Consider the following 17,830-nt stretch of genomic DNA (forward strand, 5'->3'; position numbering starts at 1 on the left):
AGCCACCGACAGTTCCAACTAATGGTTTTCATGGCTCTTGGCGAGGCTGCCAAACAGCCTTCGCCACTCCTGTTAATGACAACATAGCCTCACATCCTTCCATCTATTTTAATTTCTTTTGTTCCTTCTCTTCCTTACTACTATCCCTTCCACCTTTTTTTAATGATAAAAGGACGACACTGATGCCTTACGTTTGCCTTTTGCTCTACGCTTCCATTTTCCAGTTGTCAAACTGGCTTGCACTACATTCTGCCCTTCATTGTTTTCCTCATCATCATTCCTCTCATTGCTTTCCCTAAGTTCACGAAGAAGCAACTATTTGTCAACTGCTAATGCCTCTTGATCTACAATGGAACATAACATCTTCCCCACTCCAGTCTCTCTAGGCTCCTTTAAAACTGCATTGTTTGCCTCTGACATCTGAAATCCCCCATTCTACTTCCACCAAAGAGCCAATTTCCCTCCCCTTCACCTCATCCTCCCCTAATTTTCCCTTCTCTACTTCCTCCTCATATTCATTTTCCTTTCTTTTTACCTCACCTTCATCTGACTTCTCCCTTCCCGTTTATTTTTTATTGCTTTTTTCATCCCTCCAAACCTCACTTCTCCCCTTCCCAGATCTACTCCTCACCCTTACCTCTCTATCCTGCCTAGCTCCAAATTGATAGGGTCTCCTCCTTGTTGCTATGTCAGCCCTCAGGCATGGCCCAAATTTGGATTTCGGAGCCTCATTCATCTCCCTTCCAATAGCTTCTACTACACAGCCCTTATCTCGGTGTATAATCCAACCACAATGGAAACACAACTGAGGCAACTTCTCATATTTGGAATTAACCCACGCATTACGCCCATTAGTTTTTATAAATCTACCCCTTGCGATGGCTTTTGGCAATGAGATCTCAATTCTTACTCTAAAAAATTGACCCCAACCCACTCCATCATCTATAACCTCCACATACAACACTTTCCCCATTGAATTACCAATTTGCACACCACAGTCCCTCATCATGCTGCAGATTATGGAATTGGATCCAAAAAAATTCTCAATCGAATTTCCAGTGCTATGGTTGGGAAAAACCATCAAACATCTGGAGGATGAACATATGGCTATCAAAGAGCCATGGACTGCCATCCATCACCTTCATCTTGTCAGCATGGGTCCTAAAGGTGATGATAAACATGTTGATTCCTACCTCCTGAAACATTGTAGGGTAGCTTACTCTCTAGATTTTGCCCAATATTGAGGTTAGCACCTCCTTCCCGATCACCCTCTCCATACACACTTTTCCAATTAAACTTCTGTCGCCTTTCTCCTTCACTACTTCTTTAGATTCACTCCCACGATTGATCCCCACTTTCTCCTCTTTTGTTAAACACAGGTTTCCACACAACTCCTTTAGATCCTCCATCTCCTCCATACTTCCCACCTTTCCACGGATTCACCACCTCTGTTTTCCAGCGAAAACAGAGAGGAGACTATGTCTAACTCCTAGTTGTTCTTTATTTATTTTGCTATCAATGACTGAAACTTAACGATTATGTTATTATTTCATTTTTTTGGTTAGCTTTGACTAACCACTTAATAGTTTATTATGTTGCTAACCTTAACTAATCCCTAATCTTTATTTTCAACTTAACCATGACTTTCTTGTCATTGTTACCATTTTCTTTATCCGTTCTACTTTTAACCATTTATTTGGTTTGGCATGATGAATTCTTATTGGTATTTGATGCACATTATCATGCTGGAATTTATTTGTGTTTTAATCTATTAATCGAAAATAAGTTAATTGGCAAGTTTGTGTCCATTTTTCATCATTCATAAAAGTTGCATGAGTGCACAGATAGCATTGCCTTTTAGTATGTTCCTTATAACAGATCATCGGAAGAATTATGAACACATTGTTGGCCACTTTGAAATAAAAGACTCAATCAAAGATGTTCCAATTTTAAGTTGACAACTATTTTATCCATTGGTATGTATTTCATATGATAATGACTTATTACATGTTCATCTATTCATTATTACTTATTACATATTATATGCTCCTTATCATCTATTTAACTATAATTTGCTTGCTTGTTCATACCACTAGCACTGGATCTTCCACTTATGGAGTTTTCGTACACTTCCACAATTTTTTTTATTATATATATGTAGATGATACTTTCAGAAGAACCACGACTGTGAATTTTTCAAGTGTGGCAATCACTATCATTGTAGATAATCATATCCAAATAGCCAACGAGAGTTTAGGAGTCTTTTCCTAGACAGACACTTGTTCAAGAATAATTAATGGCAAATGGCAAGACATATGGGGAAACCCTTAGTTTCCCTCTAACCTTTGAGTAGTCAAGTTATAATAGCCCCCAGCAGCACTCGCTGTGGTGATCCTCACTTCTTCACCAGGAAACGAGTTCCTAGACTTTCCTAAGGATGACCTATGTCGGGAAGATGGGGTTCGAGTGGAGTTTCCTTAGGATGGATAGGATTAGTACCCCGAACGGGGAACCTAGTGATCGTCACTAGGCGAGTAATATCAAAATAAAAGTGCTCACCAAAAATAAAGTGATCGCCACTAGACAAGCAATACCGAAAGAAAGGTGCTCGCCACCAGATGCTCACGATGAGACCCATGGTGATCGTCCTCAGGCGAGCACAATAAAAGCAAGATGCTTATACATTAGGTGAGCACAATACAAGCAAAATGCTCATAACCCAAGCGATTGCTATGGGAAGCAAAAAGCTCACCACCTCACAAGAGACGCGAAGAGAGAACGTGCTCATCGTCGGGCGAACACCTCGATATCAAAGTGAAAAAGAATCTGGGTCATGACACACAATCTGGTAGATGATTGTAGGGCTCCAAGGATTCAAGCTTGAGCAGACTTGCTCTCAACAATGCTAGATAGCCGTAGTGGGTCTTCATGTATGTAACTTTTTAAAGGAGGCTCACTCTTAATGATGTGGGATGCTTAAAGGGGCCCCAGAAAATGAGATCTCGAATAGACTTGGCCTATACCGATGTTCGATGCCCATGGCCCATATGGGTCTCCAAGGATGCAGCCTTAGAAAACTCATCCTTGATGATACAAGACGCCTATATGTGTCTCTGAGGAAAAGGACTCAGGGAGACTCACCCTTTGCTGATGTAGGATTCCATATGAGTCTTTGAGGATGTAGCCTTAAAGAGACTTTCCCTTGACGATGAAGGATGCCAATACGGGTGTCCAAGGATGAGGCTTCGAGGAGAGCTCTCATCTAATGTGGGATGCTTATAGGGGTCTTTGATGATGCGGCCTCAAAGAGACTCAGCCCTCCAAAATAAAAATATGTTGAAAACCAATAGGGGTCTTCGACAATGTGACCTCAAGAGAATCAGCTCATTGTTGCAGGGTTAAGGGAGTGTGATGTCCGCGACTAGTCTAGAGAGCCAAGAAGAGTACTTAACAGAGTCAAAGTCGGCAAGTTCTATTGGTGACTATGTTGCTTGAGCATTTCTCATCTAACGTTTTCTCTTAGGTTCAACTCCGATGATAGTGATGATGTCATTGACTTCCCAAATAAGAATTGCGTTGAATGATTATGACCTTAATGATTGGCTCGAGGAGGATTGTCCTTGGTAAGTTGAGGTGACCACTGAGGGTTCATTTGGTAACACAACTACTCTAAAGTATTCTTAGATATTTCCTAACCAAACATAATTCAAATACAAAACATTTTTCAATTTCAAATCTCCAACTTTTTTTATCAAATCATTACCTATTATTTACAACTTTTCCAAACTCCCAAACAAAACCTAAAAAAAAAATCATACTTTTTCAAATTTCAAAACAAAAATTATATTAAAAAATTATATTCAAACGATTTTTCAACTTTATAATATCGAGATATTCTAAGTATTCAAACGGTAGTTGAGGCTTTGAGATAAAAGCCAGAGATAGCATGCCCCACATAAGAGCCTTGAAGATAAAGGTCGAGGGCTCATGCCCTAAGCCTTCTAATAAAGACGGCCACAAAGGGCACTTCATTAGAAATCTCGAGGAGCCATGCCCTAGGTGGGAGTTGGAGCAACCCATAGTGATCTCGAGGCTGAAAGCTCGAGGAGACTTGTTATTGACGGCATGTTGATGATAAAGACTCATACTTGGCAGTTATGGAGCCCTTAGGCAGTCATAAGAGAACCACACTAGGCAATTGCAAAGCTCATCAACTCATTCTCTAAGGAAACTCATGATAGATGGTTTTGAAGCCTATACACTTGTTATAGAAAGAAATTTGTGATAGGTGAATGTGGAGCCCTTGGGCTTTTTCTTAGAATGTGGGAAAAACTGGATACTCCTAGGCATCATGGCATGCTGTTATAGATAGCCAGGGGGTCTCTAGATGTGCTTGAAAGTCAAGACCTTTGAAGCGACAAGTTCTACAAGATAATGCTTGAAAAGTCAAAACACGGGCATGTTGCTGAAGACAACAACAAGGAATCCTTGAGGTGCGCCTAAAGATGAAGGCCCCAAGGCGGGATCATTGAAGCTACAAGGTGCTCCACGATAAAGCTCAAAAAGTCACATTTTGGGTGTGTTGCTGAAGGCAACCACAAAACGTCCATGAGATACGCTCAAAGAGGATGTACCCAGTGTGAGAGTGTTTAAGCCATTGGGTGGCTCCAAGACAATGCTCAAGGAGTCGAGTCCTAGGCTTGTTGTTGCTAATGGCCACAAGGGGTCTTTGAGATACGTTTAAAAATAGGACATGCCCCAAGAATTTGAGGAATGGAAAGATTTTTTAATCTAAAATTATTGTAAACACAATTATTAGTGTGAATTGCAAACATAATCGCATTAGCTTAATATTCAAGATTTTTTTTAGCTGGCATGAATTGATTGCCAAGAGTTAAGGTCAATGAATAACATGGACTCCCATCTTTATATTCTCACTGCTTCATCGGGATGAACAACATGTAGTACTCCTTTAATGCTTTGCATTTGCATGTTATTTGTGAAAGAGTAATGATAGAGACAAGTCTTAAATGCACAAACACTTAAAATTTGTGCATACAGAACGCTTGAAATTCTGTGCTTTCATTAAACAAATGGACAATGATTTGTATATGCAATAGTGCGGTCACCATACTTGACTGCTATCATCATGTGACTAGGTATTCTCCATGGGAGGTGACTTTACCATAGACACAAGGCAGTGAGTAGAACCAAATTATTGAAAAAATAGTGAACTCACTGTAGGAGCTCACCATGAAAGAGGCCTGCTATGAGAGGTAATCTGTGAATGCATGGGAGCACTAGTCTATGACCAATACTCGCCAAGTAAAGTAGTGTGGTGCAAGAGCTCATGCCAGATAGTGTGGGGAGCACATGTTGCATGGCAACTAGTGGTTGTCACATTGTGACTAGTCTGATTTCCTACTGTGATCTTGTGGGCATGCAAGCAAGCCAATGGTGGTAGACAACAACAAGGCCTACCTTTGGTAGCGAGGCACTCCATGAGGTGGATCAACACTCACTCGGGATGGCATTGAGAAATGGTTTGTGTTGGAATGGTGGCTTGATTTCCTATTGAAAACACCATTTCAGAAACTTGGCTTGGTTGTGGCTCAACCTTGGCTTGACCTTGACTCAAGCAAACTTTAGAAAAGATTGTTCGCTCGAGCGAATGTTTAGAAAATCTAAAAGAGAAAGAACTCCTTTTGTGATTTTTGAGAGCTCATTGGGTGTATAAACATATTTTTGTAAACATAATTTTATAAGGAGAAGAGATGAGTGAGACCATAAAAGAGAATGAACTCTTTTTGTGATATTTGAGAGCTCATTAGATGTATTGGGGCTTTGGAATTGAGGAAGGATTTGTGATACCTCTCTTGTACACCATCTTTGTTAGTGAATTCCTTTGAAGATCGACTCCGTCAGTAGACGCAGGCTATCATTTGAATCCGAACCACTTAAATCTTGGTGTCTTCGAGTGATTGCTGAATTTCATTTTTTTTTTTGTACTCTAGTTTGTTTCTACTAGTACTTTCTCTACTTCTAGTTCATATCTAGATCTCTACTCGATCCCAACAAACTGGTATCAGAGTGCTAGACTCTGTGGAAGATCTTTGTTCTTAAGAGATGGCTTTGGTGAAATTTGATGGAGAGAAGTTTGATGGTCAAAACGATTTCAGCTTGTGGCGCATCTAGATGAGGCCCTTGTTACTACAATAAAAGTTGGTGAAAGTCGTGGAGGAGAAGGTGTTGGATGAACCTTCTACATCAACAATGGAAGAGGAAGAGAAAGCGCATAATGAGATTTTGTTATCTCTTTCTGATGCATTTTTGTGCGAAGTGGCCGACTAAGAGACCGCCTTGGGTCTTTGGAGGTATTGGTGAGTCTGTATTTAAGGAAGTCACCTTCGAATAAAGAAAGGTAATCCTATGTCTGATCATATAGATGAGTTTAACAAAATTATTATAGATCTAAGGAATATTGATATTAAACTTGACGAGGAAGATCAAGTTTTAATTCTGTTGTGTTCATTGCCTATGTCGTTTGATAACTTTGTGAACTCAATGTTGTATGGTAGAGATACTATCTCCTTGGCAGATGTAAAATCTACTCTGAATTCTAAGGAGTTGAGAAAAAAATTGGGTGTACAAGGCATAGATAATCAAGCCGATGACTTGTTTGTAAAATAGTCCTCCGGTGGTAAATCTGGTGGAAGAGATTCGAATCAAGGTAGGAGTAATTCCATTGGTAGCTCTAGATTTAACAAGAAAAACATTAAATCTCACTATTGCCACAAATTTGGTCATTACAGGAATGAGTGTTCGAGATTGAGAATAAGGTAGAAGGTACAAGTTTTCTCTAATGTTGTTAGTGTTCTTATGAATACTAACAACTATGATGTTGTCCTAGTAGTCAAGGTCTCTAGCAGTCGTTTTGGTGACAAGTGGGTCATGGATTTAGCTTGTACGTTCCATATGTGTCCCAAGAGAGATTAGTTCACTACCTATGAATCAGTCAACAGTGATTCCGTTTTGGTTGAGAATGATATTACTTGTGATATTGTTGGGCTTGGTTCATTCAAGATTAAGATGTATGATGTAACCATTAGAACTTTGTCTAATGTTCGACATATTCCATCTTTAAAGAAAAATCTTATATCTTTGGGCATTCTTGACTCATTTGGTTATCAATATTCAGCTGAAGGTGGAGTCATTCGAGTCTACAAGCGCTCTTCGGTGGTAATGACAGGGAAGAAAACAGATGTATTTATTTTCTTCTTGCTGAGATAGTGATTGGTGCAGCTACATCTTCAGATGCTCCAGATTAAGGTATTACCCTTTTATAGCACATGTTATTGGGCCATATATGTGAATGAGTGTGGTCATTTGTGAGTAGGCAGCTTTTACTTTTGTGTAAATAGAAGATAGGGAAGCTTCATTTTCTATGTGTTAGCAGTGTATCTTTGTGAAGAAGTACAGAATCAAGTTTACTGTAGTTTATTTGTTCTGATCTTTGGGGTACATCTTGTGCAAGGTGGTGCCTTATACTTACTCATGTTATTTGGTGGCCAGTTTGAAAAAAGGCTGGACTTATTTTTCTGAAGTAGTGAGTGATGTGTTTGATGCGTTCAAGCACTTGAGAAGGCTACTGATCTACAAACAAGAAGGTAGAGCATTTTTAAGATCGTATAGCTGGATCCACTCCACATAAATGAGGTAACAAAATGGATGAATCAGATTCTTGAGGGGAGCCCATAGTATGCTTTTGGGTTTGCCAGACTTGTCTACAAATTTGGGTAAAGCGGTCAACACAACTTGTTATTGGGTGAAGAGTTCTTCTTTCACAACATTTGTTGTCTTCCACATCGATGGAGAGTAGGGTTATAGCAAGAAGGTGAAGTTGCTGAGTGAGTTTCACAATAGAGTACATGTACTCTAGATCATGCTATTAGAATGGAGCATGATTTTGATTTTGGCACTGACTAATAGTGAGAGCAAGTCTACAATTTCGTTGTGTAGAAAAAGGAGGAAATTTGGCCACCTTCGAGATATGCTCATTTAGACTTTGTGGTATTCTTACTTTGGCAGAGAATATTTGTTGTTAACATTCATGTGTATTCGGAAGCCGTTGTTCAAGTAAGCGTCTATAGCATAGTGGGTTTGTCTTTTTGTGAAAAGATTGAGATTCTTCATTAGGACCAAGCCTCTAGTTTGATCAAGTTGTCTATGGAATTGAAGACCTTTTGGTGGAAATTGACTTCTTCCGGTATAGATGTATTCTGTTTAGGATTTATGGAGGAGTCTGTTTTTCAATCTTCTTGGTGCGAAATTCACTTATTTTGTTCAGGCTTGACGAAATTCAAGTTAAGGTGGATATTTTTTTACATGGTAACTTGATTTCCTATTGAAAATGCCATTCCAGAAACTTGGCTCGACCCTGGCTCGACTGTGGCTCGACCTTGGCTCAAGCAAACTTCAGTCCGCTCGATATTTGCTCGACAGTCTGCTCGAAAAAATGTTTAGAAAACCTAATTGATTTCCTGCACTGTTTTATATATATAAACATATTTTTGTAAGGAGAAGAGATGAGTGAGGCCAGAAAAGAGAGAGAACTCATTTTGTGATATTTGAGAGCTCATTGGATGTGTTGGGGCTTTGGAATTGAGGAGTGATTTGTAATACCTCTCTTGTACTCCATCTTTGCTAGTGATTTTTTTGAAGATCAACTCCGTCAATGGACGTAGGCTATCGTTTGAAGTCAAACCACTTAAATCTTCGTATTTTTGTGTGATTGCTGATTTTCGTTTCTGTTTTCTTTTTTTTTACTCTGATTTGCTTCCGCTATTACTTTCTCTGCATCTAGTTTGTCTTTGGATCTCCACTCGATCCCAACAGTTTGTGGACCAGTATCTGTTGTGGGAGGTGGTGATCTTTGGTTCATGGATGATGGTGGTAACCAGTGACGAAACATCGTTGATGGTTCACACCCCCCCCTCTCCAAAAAAAAAATCAAAATTCCTCCTAATATTTTTTTTTATAATTCTATATATATAGAAAATGCCCACCAAAAAATTTATAATTCTCATATGCTCTCCAAGTGTTTCTAAAATTTCTATATATATACATGTATAAATGTCTTTCGAATTTTTTTCTTATAGTCCCAAAATTTTGTATAATTTTTATATTTTATCTATTTTCTATGATATGGTCCTTCCAAAATTAAATTTAATTTAGTTTTATAAGACATAATACACTTATTACATTGTATCCCAAAGTCTTTTATTAAACAATAATAGGCTTCTTAATATGGAATCTAAAATGAAATAAATTCAAGGAAATTATTTAAATTTGATGATCTATAGAAAAAAACAATTGAGAAGTTTTAACCCCTAGACTTTATCGAGCAAGAAAAACAATTGAGAAGTTTTCCGGCCATTTTTTACTTGTTGCAACGAAAACATCGCCGCAATAATAAAAAACCAAAAAAGAAACCATTTTCCATCGATGTAAATTTAGTCATAAAATCTCAATTTTAATCGCTCGGAGTCGAAACGCCTTATACTCATAGTTTTAAATTTCGTACCGTACTGGTCGGTACGGCTGAAATTTTTCGTTTCGGCCGTTCAGCTGGTACAGGTACTATATCTGTTCCGTACCGGTCAAAATACTGGCCGGTACCGGCCTGAATTTTGGCCTGTACCGGCCTATATTTCGGCCGGTACCGACCGATATTTCAGCCTGTGTTTTTTTATTTTTTTTTTCATTTTTTCAAACTATAAGTTTATTTTTTAACCCCCAATTCAGACTAGATTATTTATAATTTATATATATATGTATTTATATATAATTTATTTATATATAGACTATTATTTTAGAATATAATTTTTATATATATTTATATATATATAATTTATTCATATATCGACTATCCCGAAATATTATCTCGAAATGTTATTTCGAAACAATACTAGTATCGAAATATTTCGTTCTAATGCCTTGACCGGTACGACGTCCGGTATGGTATTCAAAACATTGCTTATACTCACTTTTTTCCCTCCCCTCTATCTCTTCCCCCCAGTGTCATTCTGCTTCTCTCCCTCGATCTATACTCTTCACGCCTCCACGCAGCTGCCACCGCACGCCGCCGTCGACCCACAGTCACCGTTCACCTCCACCGTCGCCGGCCAACCCAGCCAAGGCCCCCCTCGCGGCTTCTCTCACCCTCGAAGTCCTTTCTCTCTCAAGTTCCCAGTGCCACCGCGTCCTCAGTCGCCGCACCACCTCCAGCTACCGGTGTAGCTACCCCCCAACGGTCCGCAGCCCCTCCACAAGCTCTCCCTCTCTCTCACCGTCGATCTGCTCTCCCCCGCACGGATCTCGCTCAAGCGCCTCGTACAAGCCATGCGCCACCTTCCTCCACGGCGCAGCACCACCCCAAGTCAGCCCTCCACACGGCCGCAACGCCACCCCATGCTCCACCGCCTCCCCTTCAACACCTTAAGCCAACCCAGAACAGAGTAACCCTCTGCTTTTGTTTCTCAGCATATAAGAAAGTAGCTTTTATCTCCAATTAAGCGAAATTCTTAGTGCCTTGATGGTGGGTTTGATAGATAGCTGTAAATATAACTCATAAATCTAGTAGCTATTTTGGTTTCTCGGATGTTTATACTCACTGTTTGATTCATTTTCCTATTTATATATTTTTTGTTCTTCCCTGATTTCGAATTATTGGTATACCAAAATGCTTGCCAGCTGGTCTACTTCTATCAGCATCCATCAATCACCTTGTGAAATTCTTGTACTCAATTAGGTAAGAATATGGTCCATAATTTTTATGGGCTTTTATTTCTTTAACTTTGATTGAGTTTCATGACATGTGAAATCTTTGCGAACAGCCTAATTTAAAATTTAGTGTGTAATTTTTATGCCTTTAGCAACTATATCAGTTTCATTATTTTGTTTACAGATTTTTTATCTCATTTAGAATGTAAATGACAAATACTCTGATTATGTATTACTTATTCAAAATGAAATCTTTCCTGCTTTTGTATTGATACTTGAAACACTCTTATATTGATCTGTCACATTGTAACATAAATACTCTATGAAATTATGATGCTTGCTTGCAATTTTTCCTGTTTTATTATTATTCGTTAGTGGTGTGTTAGATATCACATTGGTATATTGCATTCTTGAAACAAAAATTCTGAAGTTTCTTGTTGATACTTTTTAATAATTAGTCTTCCTTTGCAGCAAGTTTATTGTGCATGTATTGTTTCGATTCACACATTTAGTTTCTTGGATAGGGGAGGGATTGAATGCATGAAGTGTGCAAGGAAAAGTATCCTTTGGGTACAAATATATTTTTCTTCTTTTATGATTCTTTTTTTTTTCATTAGTTGTTTGTAGTGCCACATTTTGTATACTGTCCAATTTGTTGTCTTGGTGTTTTTGCTGATATATCATTATTATGACTATCAACTCATTAAGAATTATAAGCTTTTTGTCTGCTGCTACATCTTTTTTCACATATTTTTACCAGCTTTAATTTTCATTTTGTGATCCACCAACATGCAATTTACTTTTGAAAAAAAAATCCAGAAGTTTTCTCTAAGCAAAATGAAGGTAAGGCAGCATTTGGTTGTGCTTCCTTAAATCATTCTTTTTAAAACATGTTGTTTTGTTATGGCAGAAACAGGGCAGGCTTATGCACTGATTTCTGAAAGTTTTTTGAGCTGGAGCTTCTGAATGATTGCTTGTGAAGTATAACCAAATGTGGCCTTTATAATGAGTCAATGATTTTACATATTTAAGTTTCTATGTTGCTTGTTGGCAGTTCCTCAGGGTAGAATCTTATATATACATACATATATATCTATATATATAGCTCTGGAACTAAGTCCTATTATACAAAATCAAAGACAACGCATGCAGTTAATGTTCAATGGATAAGAGTTCTTTTGTGTGTCCTTTACTTCAATGGCAACTGCAGTGTGTGCCTATTAAGAATCATGCAGTAAACTATTTTGGCGTAGCAGAAGGTAATAAAACAGAACAAATAGGAAATCTGTGTTTCCTACGTGCAAAGGAAGAAACAACACAGTGATACTTTGTTTTCTTTTTCAATCAATAATCAATCCCCATTACAATGCTCAATCCGCATATAAAGAATGGTAGAACAATTAAGGAAACTTATTCGGAATGGAAAGGAAATTGCTGTAAAGTTAACAACTAAGGAAACTTTATCCGAAAGGAAACAAAATCTGTTGAAACTAAAGACTCGGCTATCTTGATCTCATTTGGAAAACTACTGCAACCTTCCACCATTCATGGCTGAATTTTCTGGTCCTTCTTTGATAATTCGTGTGCTGCATCAGATTCTTCCCCACTGTGGATGAAGCTCGGCCTCGAGCTGTGTTCAGGATAGAGTAGTTCATCTGGTGGATGGTACTCGAAGATATCTGCCACATTGAAAGTAGAAGAGATCGACATATTATCAGGGAGGTCAATAACATATGCATTATCATTAATCCTCTTGACAATCCGACATGGACCGAACTTTTTATTCTGCAACTTGTTGTAGGTCCCTACAGGAAAACGTTGTTTGCGAAGATGAACCATCACCAAGTCCCCTCCTGAAAAATTTTAGCTCGCCTATGTTTGTCTGCTGTTTGCTTGTAGCGTGAGTTAGCTCTTTCCAAATTAAGACGAACATCCGAATGGACTTGCTGGATTCTTGCTGCCATGCCTTCTGCTGCCGTACTAAATCCAGGAAGTTTAGGAAGAGGAATTAAATCCAAGGTATGCTTCGGAGGTCGAGTATAAACAATTTCAAAGGGTGTCTTCCCAGTTGATCGATTAACCATGTTATTGAAAGCAAATTCCACCTGTGGAAGGCAGACGTCCCACTGTTTCGGTTTGTCCCCTGAAATGCATCGGACCATGTTTCCCAATGTTCGGTTGGTCACTTCCGTTTGACCATCCGTTTGTGGGTGGCAAGTGCTGCTGTACTTAAGACTCGTGTCAAACTTCTTCCAGAGGGTGATCCAAAAATGGCTGAGGAATTTGACGTCCCTATCTGAGGTGATCGACTTCGGAATTCCGTGAAGTCGCACAATCTCCTTAAAGAAAAGGTGGGCAACATTAGATGCATCAGCTGTCTTTCGGCAAGGGATAAAATGGGCCATTTTTGAGAACCGGTCGACAACCACAAAGACCGAATCCACTCCTCGTTGAGTTCGTGGGAGACCAAGCACAAAGTCCATACTTACATCCTCTCAAATGTTTTCTGGTACAGGCAGGGGGGTGTATAATCCGGTATTTTGTGACTGCCCCTTCCCCACTTGACAGATAGGGCATTTTTGAACAAATCTTCCCACGTCTCGCCTCAGTTGGGGCCAATAGTAACGTTCGGCCACTAAGGCTATAGTCTTATCTCTTCCCACATGACCTCCCAGACCACCCCCATGCAATTCACGCACTAAGTGTTCACGCAACGATGACCGTGGTATGCAAAGCTGATTGCCCGAAATAGGTACTCATCTTGAATGTGGAAGTCAATCGCAGGTTGCTTAAGTTTACACCTCCTCCATGCCTCTGCAAAATCTTCATCCTCCACATAGAGGTCCTTAAGCTGTTCAAAACCAGTGATCTCAGTCCGTAGGGTGAGCAAGAGCTCTCCTCGTCGGCTGAGAGCATCCGCAACTTTGTTGTGCTGACCAGACTTGTACTTAAGGACCATGGTAAATTTTTGTATGAATGTAACCCACCTTGCATGCATTCGGTTCACATGGTTTTGATTGTTGACAAATTTCAGGGCATGGTGATCACTGTATAGTACGAACTCACGTTGGATTAGGTAGTGCTCCCAGTGTTTCAACGCCCTAATGATTGCATAAAACTCTAGCTCATAGACAGTCCATTTGCGTCGTGCCTCATTTAGCTTCTCACTGAAAAACTCAACAGGTCTGCCTTCTTGTGAGAGAACGGCCCCAATACCGATGGTGGAAGCGTCGCACTCCACTTCAAACAACTTCTCAAAACTGGGTAGTGCGAGAACAGGGGCTGTAGACAATTTCTCCTTAATGGCAGCAAAACTCACGTCCTGGTCTTCACCCCAATGGAGTTGCCCCTTCTTCATACATTCCGTGATAGGTGCAGCAAGGGTGCTGAAGTTTCTAATAAAACGCCGATAGAAGGTCGCTAGCCCATGGAAACTTCGGACTTGGGTAATGGTGGATGGACGGGGCCACTCCCGGATGGTTCGGACTTTTTCTTCATCTACATGCACCCCTTCCTCACCAACGACGAAGCCAAGGAATAACAACCTGCTGGTTAGGAAATTACATTTCTTCAAATTGATGTACAACTTATTTTCCCTCAAAACCGAAAGTACTTCCCTCAAGTGCTCCATGTGTTGCCGTTCATCCTGACTGTATAAGAGAATATCGTCAAAATACACGACAACGAACTTGCCGATGAAAGGTTTGAGAGTTTGGTGCATGACTCTCATGAAAGTGCTAGGTGCATTCGACAAACCGAAAGGCATGACCAACCACTCGTATAGTCCCTCCTTTGTTTTGAAAGCTGTCTTCCACTCATCTCCAGGTCGAACTCTTATTTGGTGGTAACCACTTCTTAAGTCGAGCTTCGAAAAGACCTTCGATCCTGCAAGCATATCTAACATATCATTCAGTCGTGGTATAGGAAACCTATACTTTACCGTGATCTTATTGATGGCGCGACTATCCACGCACATCCTCCAGCTACCGTCTTTTTTTGGCATAAGCAACGCTGGGACAGCGCAGGGGCTCATGCTTTCTCGAATGAGTCCCTTTCGTATGAGGTCCTCTACCTGGTCTTGTAAGATCTTGTGCTCGTTGGGACTCATACGGTAGTGAGGCAGATTGGGGAGGCTGACGCCTGGTACCAGATCAATGCAGTGTTGGATGTCACGCAGGGGGGGTAATCCGGCAGGTAGCTCCTGCGGAGCAATATCTGAAAATTCCTCTAATAGTTGCCGAACAGGTGGAGATGACTCAGAGACTGCTTCCTCTGCTCTACCTTTCACAACCAGCGTCAAGATTTTCCCACTCTCTTTTGCATCAATTAAGAACTGGTCCTCTGACACGGTGAGGAAACTAGCTTTCTTCTCATGCACCGTAGCATCGTGGGGTCGTTCTCCCGTAGGCAGCAACACTACTTTCCGTTCATGCCACCAAAATGTATAAGTATTGTCGCGCCCCTTATACGTGGCGTCCACATCGTACTGCCATGGCCTCCCAAGTAACACATGACAGGCATCCATCTCCACAACATCGCAATCTACAACGTCGTTATAGAATTTACCAATTGAAAATGGAATACGACAGGTGGAAGTTACTTTTGTTTCGGCACCCTTCTTGATCCAATTGATTTTATAAGGTTTAGGATGCTTCTCTGTATTCAGCTGTAAGGTGGACACCAACGCCCTTGATACGATATTTTCACAGCTCCCGCTATCAATGATCAAGTTACAAACTTTTTGATTGACGGTGCAGCGGGTTTTGAATATAACATGCCTCTGAGTATGATCTTCCTGTTTCGGCGCCAAGAGTAGCCTCTGGATAACACAGTTCACCAAGTCCCCTTCATCCCCTTCAACGAACTCTCCGTCCTCTTCTGATTCATCGTCACTCTCCTTAGTTGGATCATCACCATCCACCAGGTTGACAGACTTACGTGCAGGACACTCGTTGGAGCGGTGTCCTGGTTGGTTGCAGCGGAAACACTTTCCGGCTATTGGTTTGTTGTATGGATTTTGACTGGTGCCTCCTCTCGTCCCAGTCGGGATAGTGTTGGCCTTAGGAACCTGGTAGTTATTTTGTGTCCGCTGGTCACGGCTGGATGAAGGAAAGTGTGGTGGATTCGACTGAGTTGGCGGCTCAGCCCCTTTAGTTGATGGTGTGAGATTCGGTGCTCTGGTAGGGGGACGGGAAAGCTGTGATTCAATCTTCATGGCTAAGTTGACTGCTTCCGATAGTGTCCATACAGCGTGCAGTGTAACTTTATCCTGTATGGCAACGCGTAACCCACCAATGTACCTTGCCACTTGCTGCCCCTCAGTTTCCGCAAGGTTGTTCCGAGAGTTCAGGCGATAAAACTCCTCAGTGTACTCATTGATGGTCCTAGCACCTTGTCGGCAATTTTGGTATTGCTGATAGAGAAGTTGCTCATAGTCTGGCGGAAGGAATCGTGCTCTCATCAATCTCTTCATTTTAGGCCACACGCGGACGGGTTGTTTACCCTGGCGCCTTCGGTTATTCTGTGTTTGTTCCCACCAAGCAGACGCTCCACCGCGTAGCTTATAGGCCACCAATTTCACTTGTTGAACCTCTGGTATCTGCATGTAGTCGAAGAAGTTCTCTACTTCTAGGAGCCAATCAAGGAAACTTTCGACATGGAGATGTCCGTTAAAACACGGTAAGTCAATTTTAATCTTGAAGTTGGTATTACCGTCACGAGTTCTTTGATTTCCTCCTCCCACCAAGTTCTCGAGTTCTTCCTCACTGGAGGAGTTATCTCCCACATGGTCTTGCTGTGGTGGTCTAAATCCTCTGCCCCCGCCAGGCCTTCTCTCGTTTTGGTCCCTATTGCCCTCCATATGGACATTAGTGATAGACCTTTGAATCTCTTGTAGCATGCGCTCGATCCCTTCAAACCGTTCCTGGTTTTGTCGGTTTTGTGCTTGGATAGATTCCCAAAGGGCCTGCGCACCAGGACCCTCATTCTGGGATTGATTGTTTTCATTTCTTGCCATTGAGCCAGGCGCAACCTTGCTCTGATGCCAAAATTGGCATAGCGGAAGGTAATAAAACAGAACAAATAGGAAATCTGTGTTTCCTACGTGCAAAGGAAGAAACAACACAGTGATACTTTGTTTTCTTTTTCAATCAATAATCAATCCCCATTACAATGCTCAATCCGCATATAAAGAAATGTAGAACAATTAAGGAAACTTATTCGGAATGGAAAGGAAATTGCTGTAAAGTTAACAACTAAGGAAACTTTATCCGAAAGGAAACAAAATCTGTTGAAACTAAAGACTCGGCTATCTTGATCTCATTTGGAAAACTACTGCAACCTTCCACCATTCATGGCTGAATTTTCTGGTCCTTCTTTGATAATTCGTGTGCTGCATCATATTTGCTTTGAGGAACTGTTTTAGGTTGTAATGTGGTTTTTCATTATCCATAAGCATCCTAGAACAAATCGATGCGCTGTGCTAAGCAAAGTTTCTTGTTGGCTGGAATTAGTTGTGCAATGGCATTCTCTAGTATTGTCCATGGTTTTGGTGAGTGAAGTTTTGCTTAATTGTTTGTATGTATTTAGTATGTTTTTCATGTGGGCATTTCACTTGCTGATGGCAGTCATACATAATGGTTATTAGATAGAGAAATCCCAGAAACTACCATGAATCTTGTCAGTTGGCAGTAGGTGAATAGATTGGTCTATGGTAGTTTATCCTCTAGTAGTTTTCTCCATACCAGCTGCATATCATATCGCTTGCTTCCTTCCTTGCCCAATAAAAATAGATTACTGAAATCTTTCTACTTCTTTATTCTACATAACAAGATAGCTTATCTATGAATTTTCTTTTTTTTTTAAGAGGCTTTTAATTCCTATTGGAATGCTGATGTTACAGTAAGGAGGATGCTGGGATGAAAACTGCAAAGCTAAGAGATGAGTAAGAAGTTCTGGACAGACAACAACATGCTGATACTGAAGTTCAAAAGAATCTAGAAGAGAATCTTCAACAGCTTATAAATCGAGATGGCAGGTATGTGGTTTG

General features: G+C 40.4%; 1 protein-coding gene across 1 annotated transcript; it reads right to left on the minus strand.

Annotated features, from left to right (window-relative positions):
* Window positions 1-13,480: 13,480 nt before the first annotated feature.
* LOC121240799 lies at window positions 13,481-16,798 on the minus strand. The gene has a single exon (XM_041138330.1). It carries the CDS (start codon window positions 16,796-16,798, stop codon window positions 13,481-13,483), a length of 3,318 nt encoding a protein of 1,105 aa, XP_040994264.1.
* Window positions 16,799-17,830: the final 1,032 nt, after the last annotated feature.

Source organism: Juglans microcarpa x Juglans regia, chromosome 7S (genome assembly GCF_004785595.1).
Source record: "Juglans microcarpa x Juglans regia isolate MS1-56 chromosome 7S, Jm3101_v1.0, whole genome shotgun sequence".
Taxonomy (NCBI): domain Eukaryota; kingdom Viridiplantae; phylum Streptophyta; class Magnoliopsida; order Fagales; family Juglandaceae; genus Juglans; species Juglans microcarpa x Juglans regia.

Excerpts from the sequence above, each read along its gene's own strand:
- LOC121240799 (XM_041138330.1), bottom strand. The coding sequence starts at position 16,798 with ATGGCAAGAAATGAAAACAATCAATCCCAGAATGAGGGTCCTGGTGCG.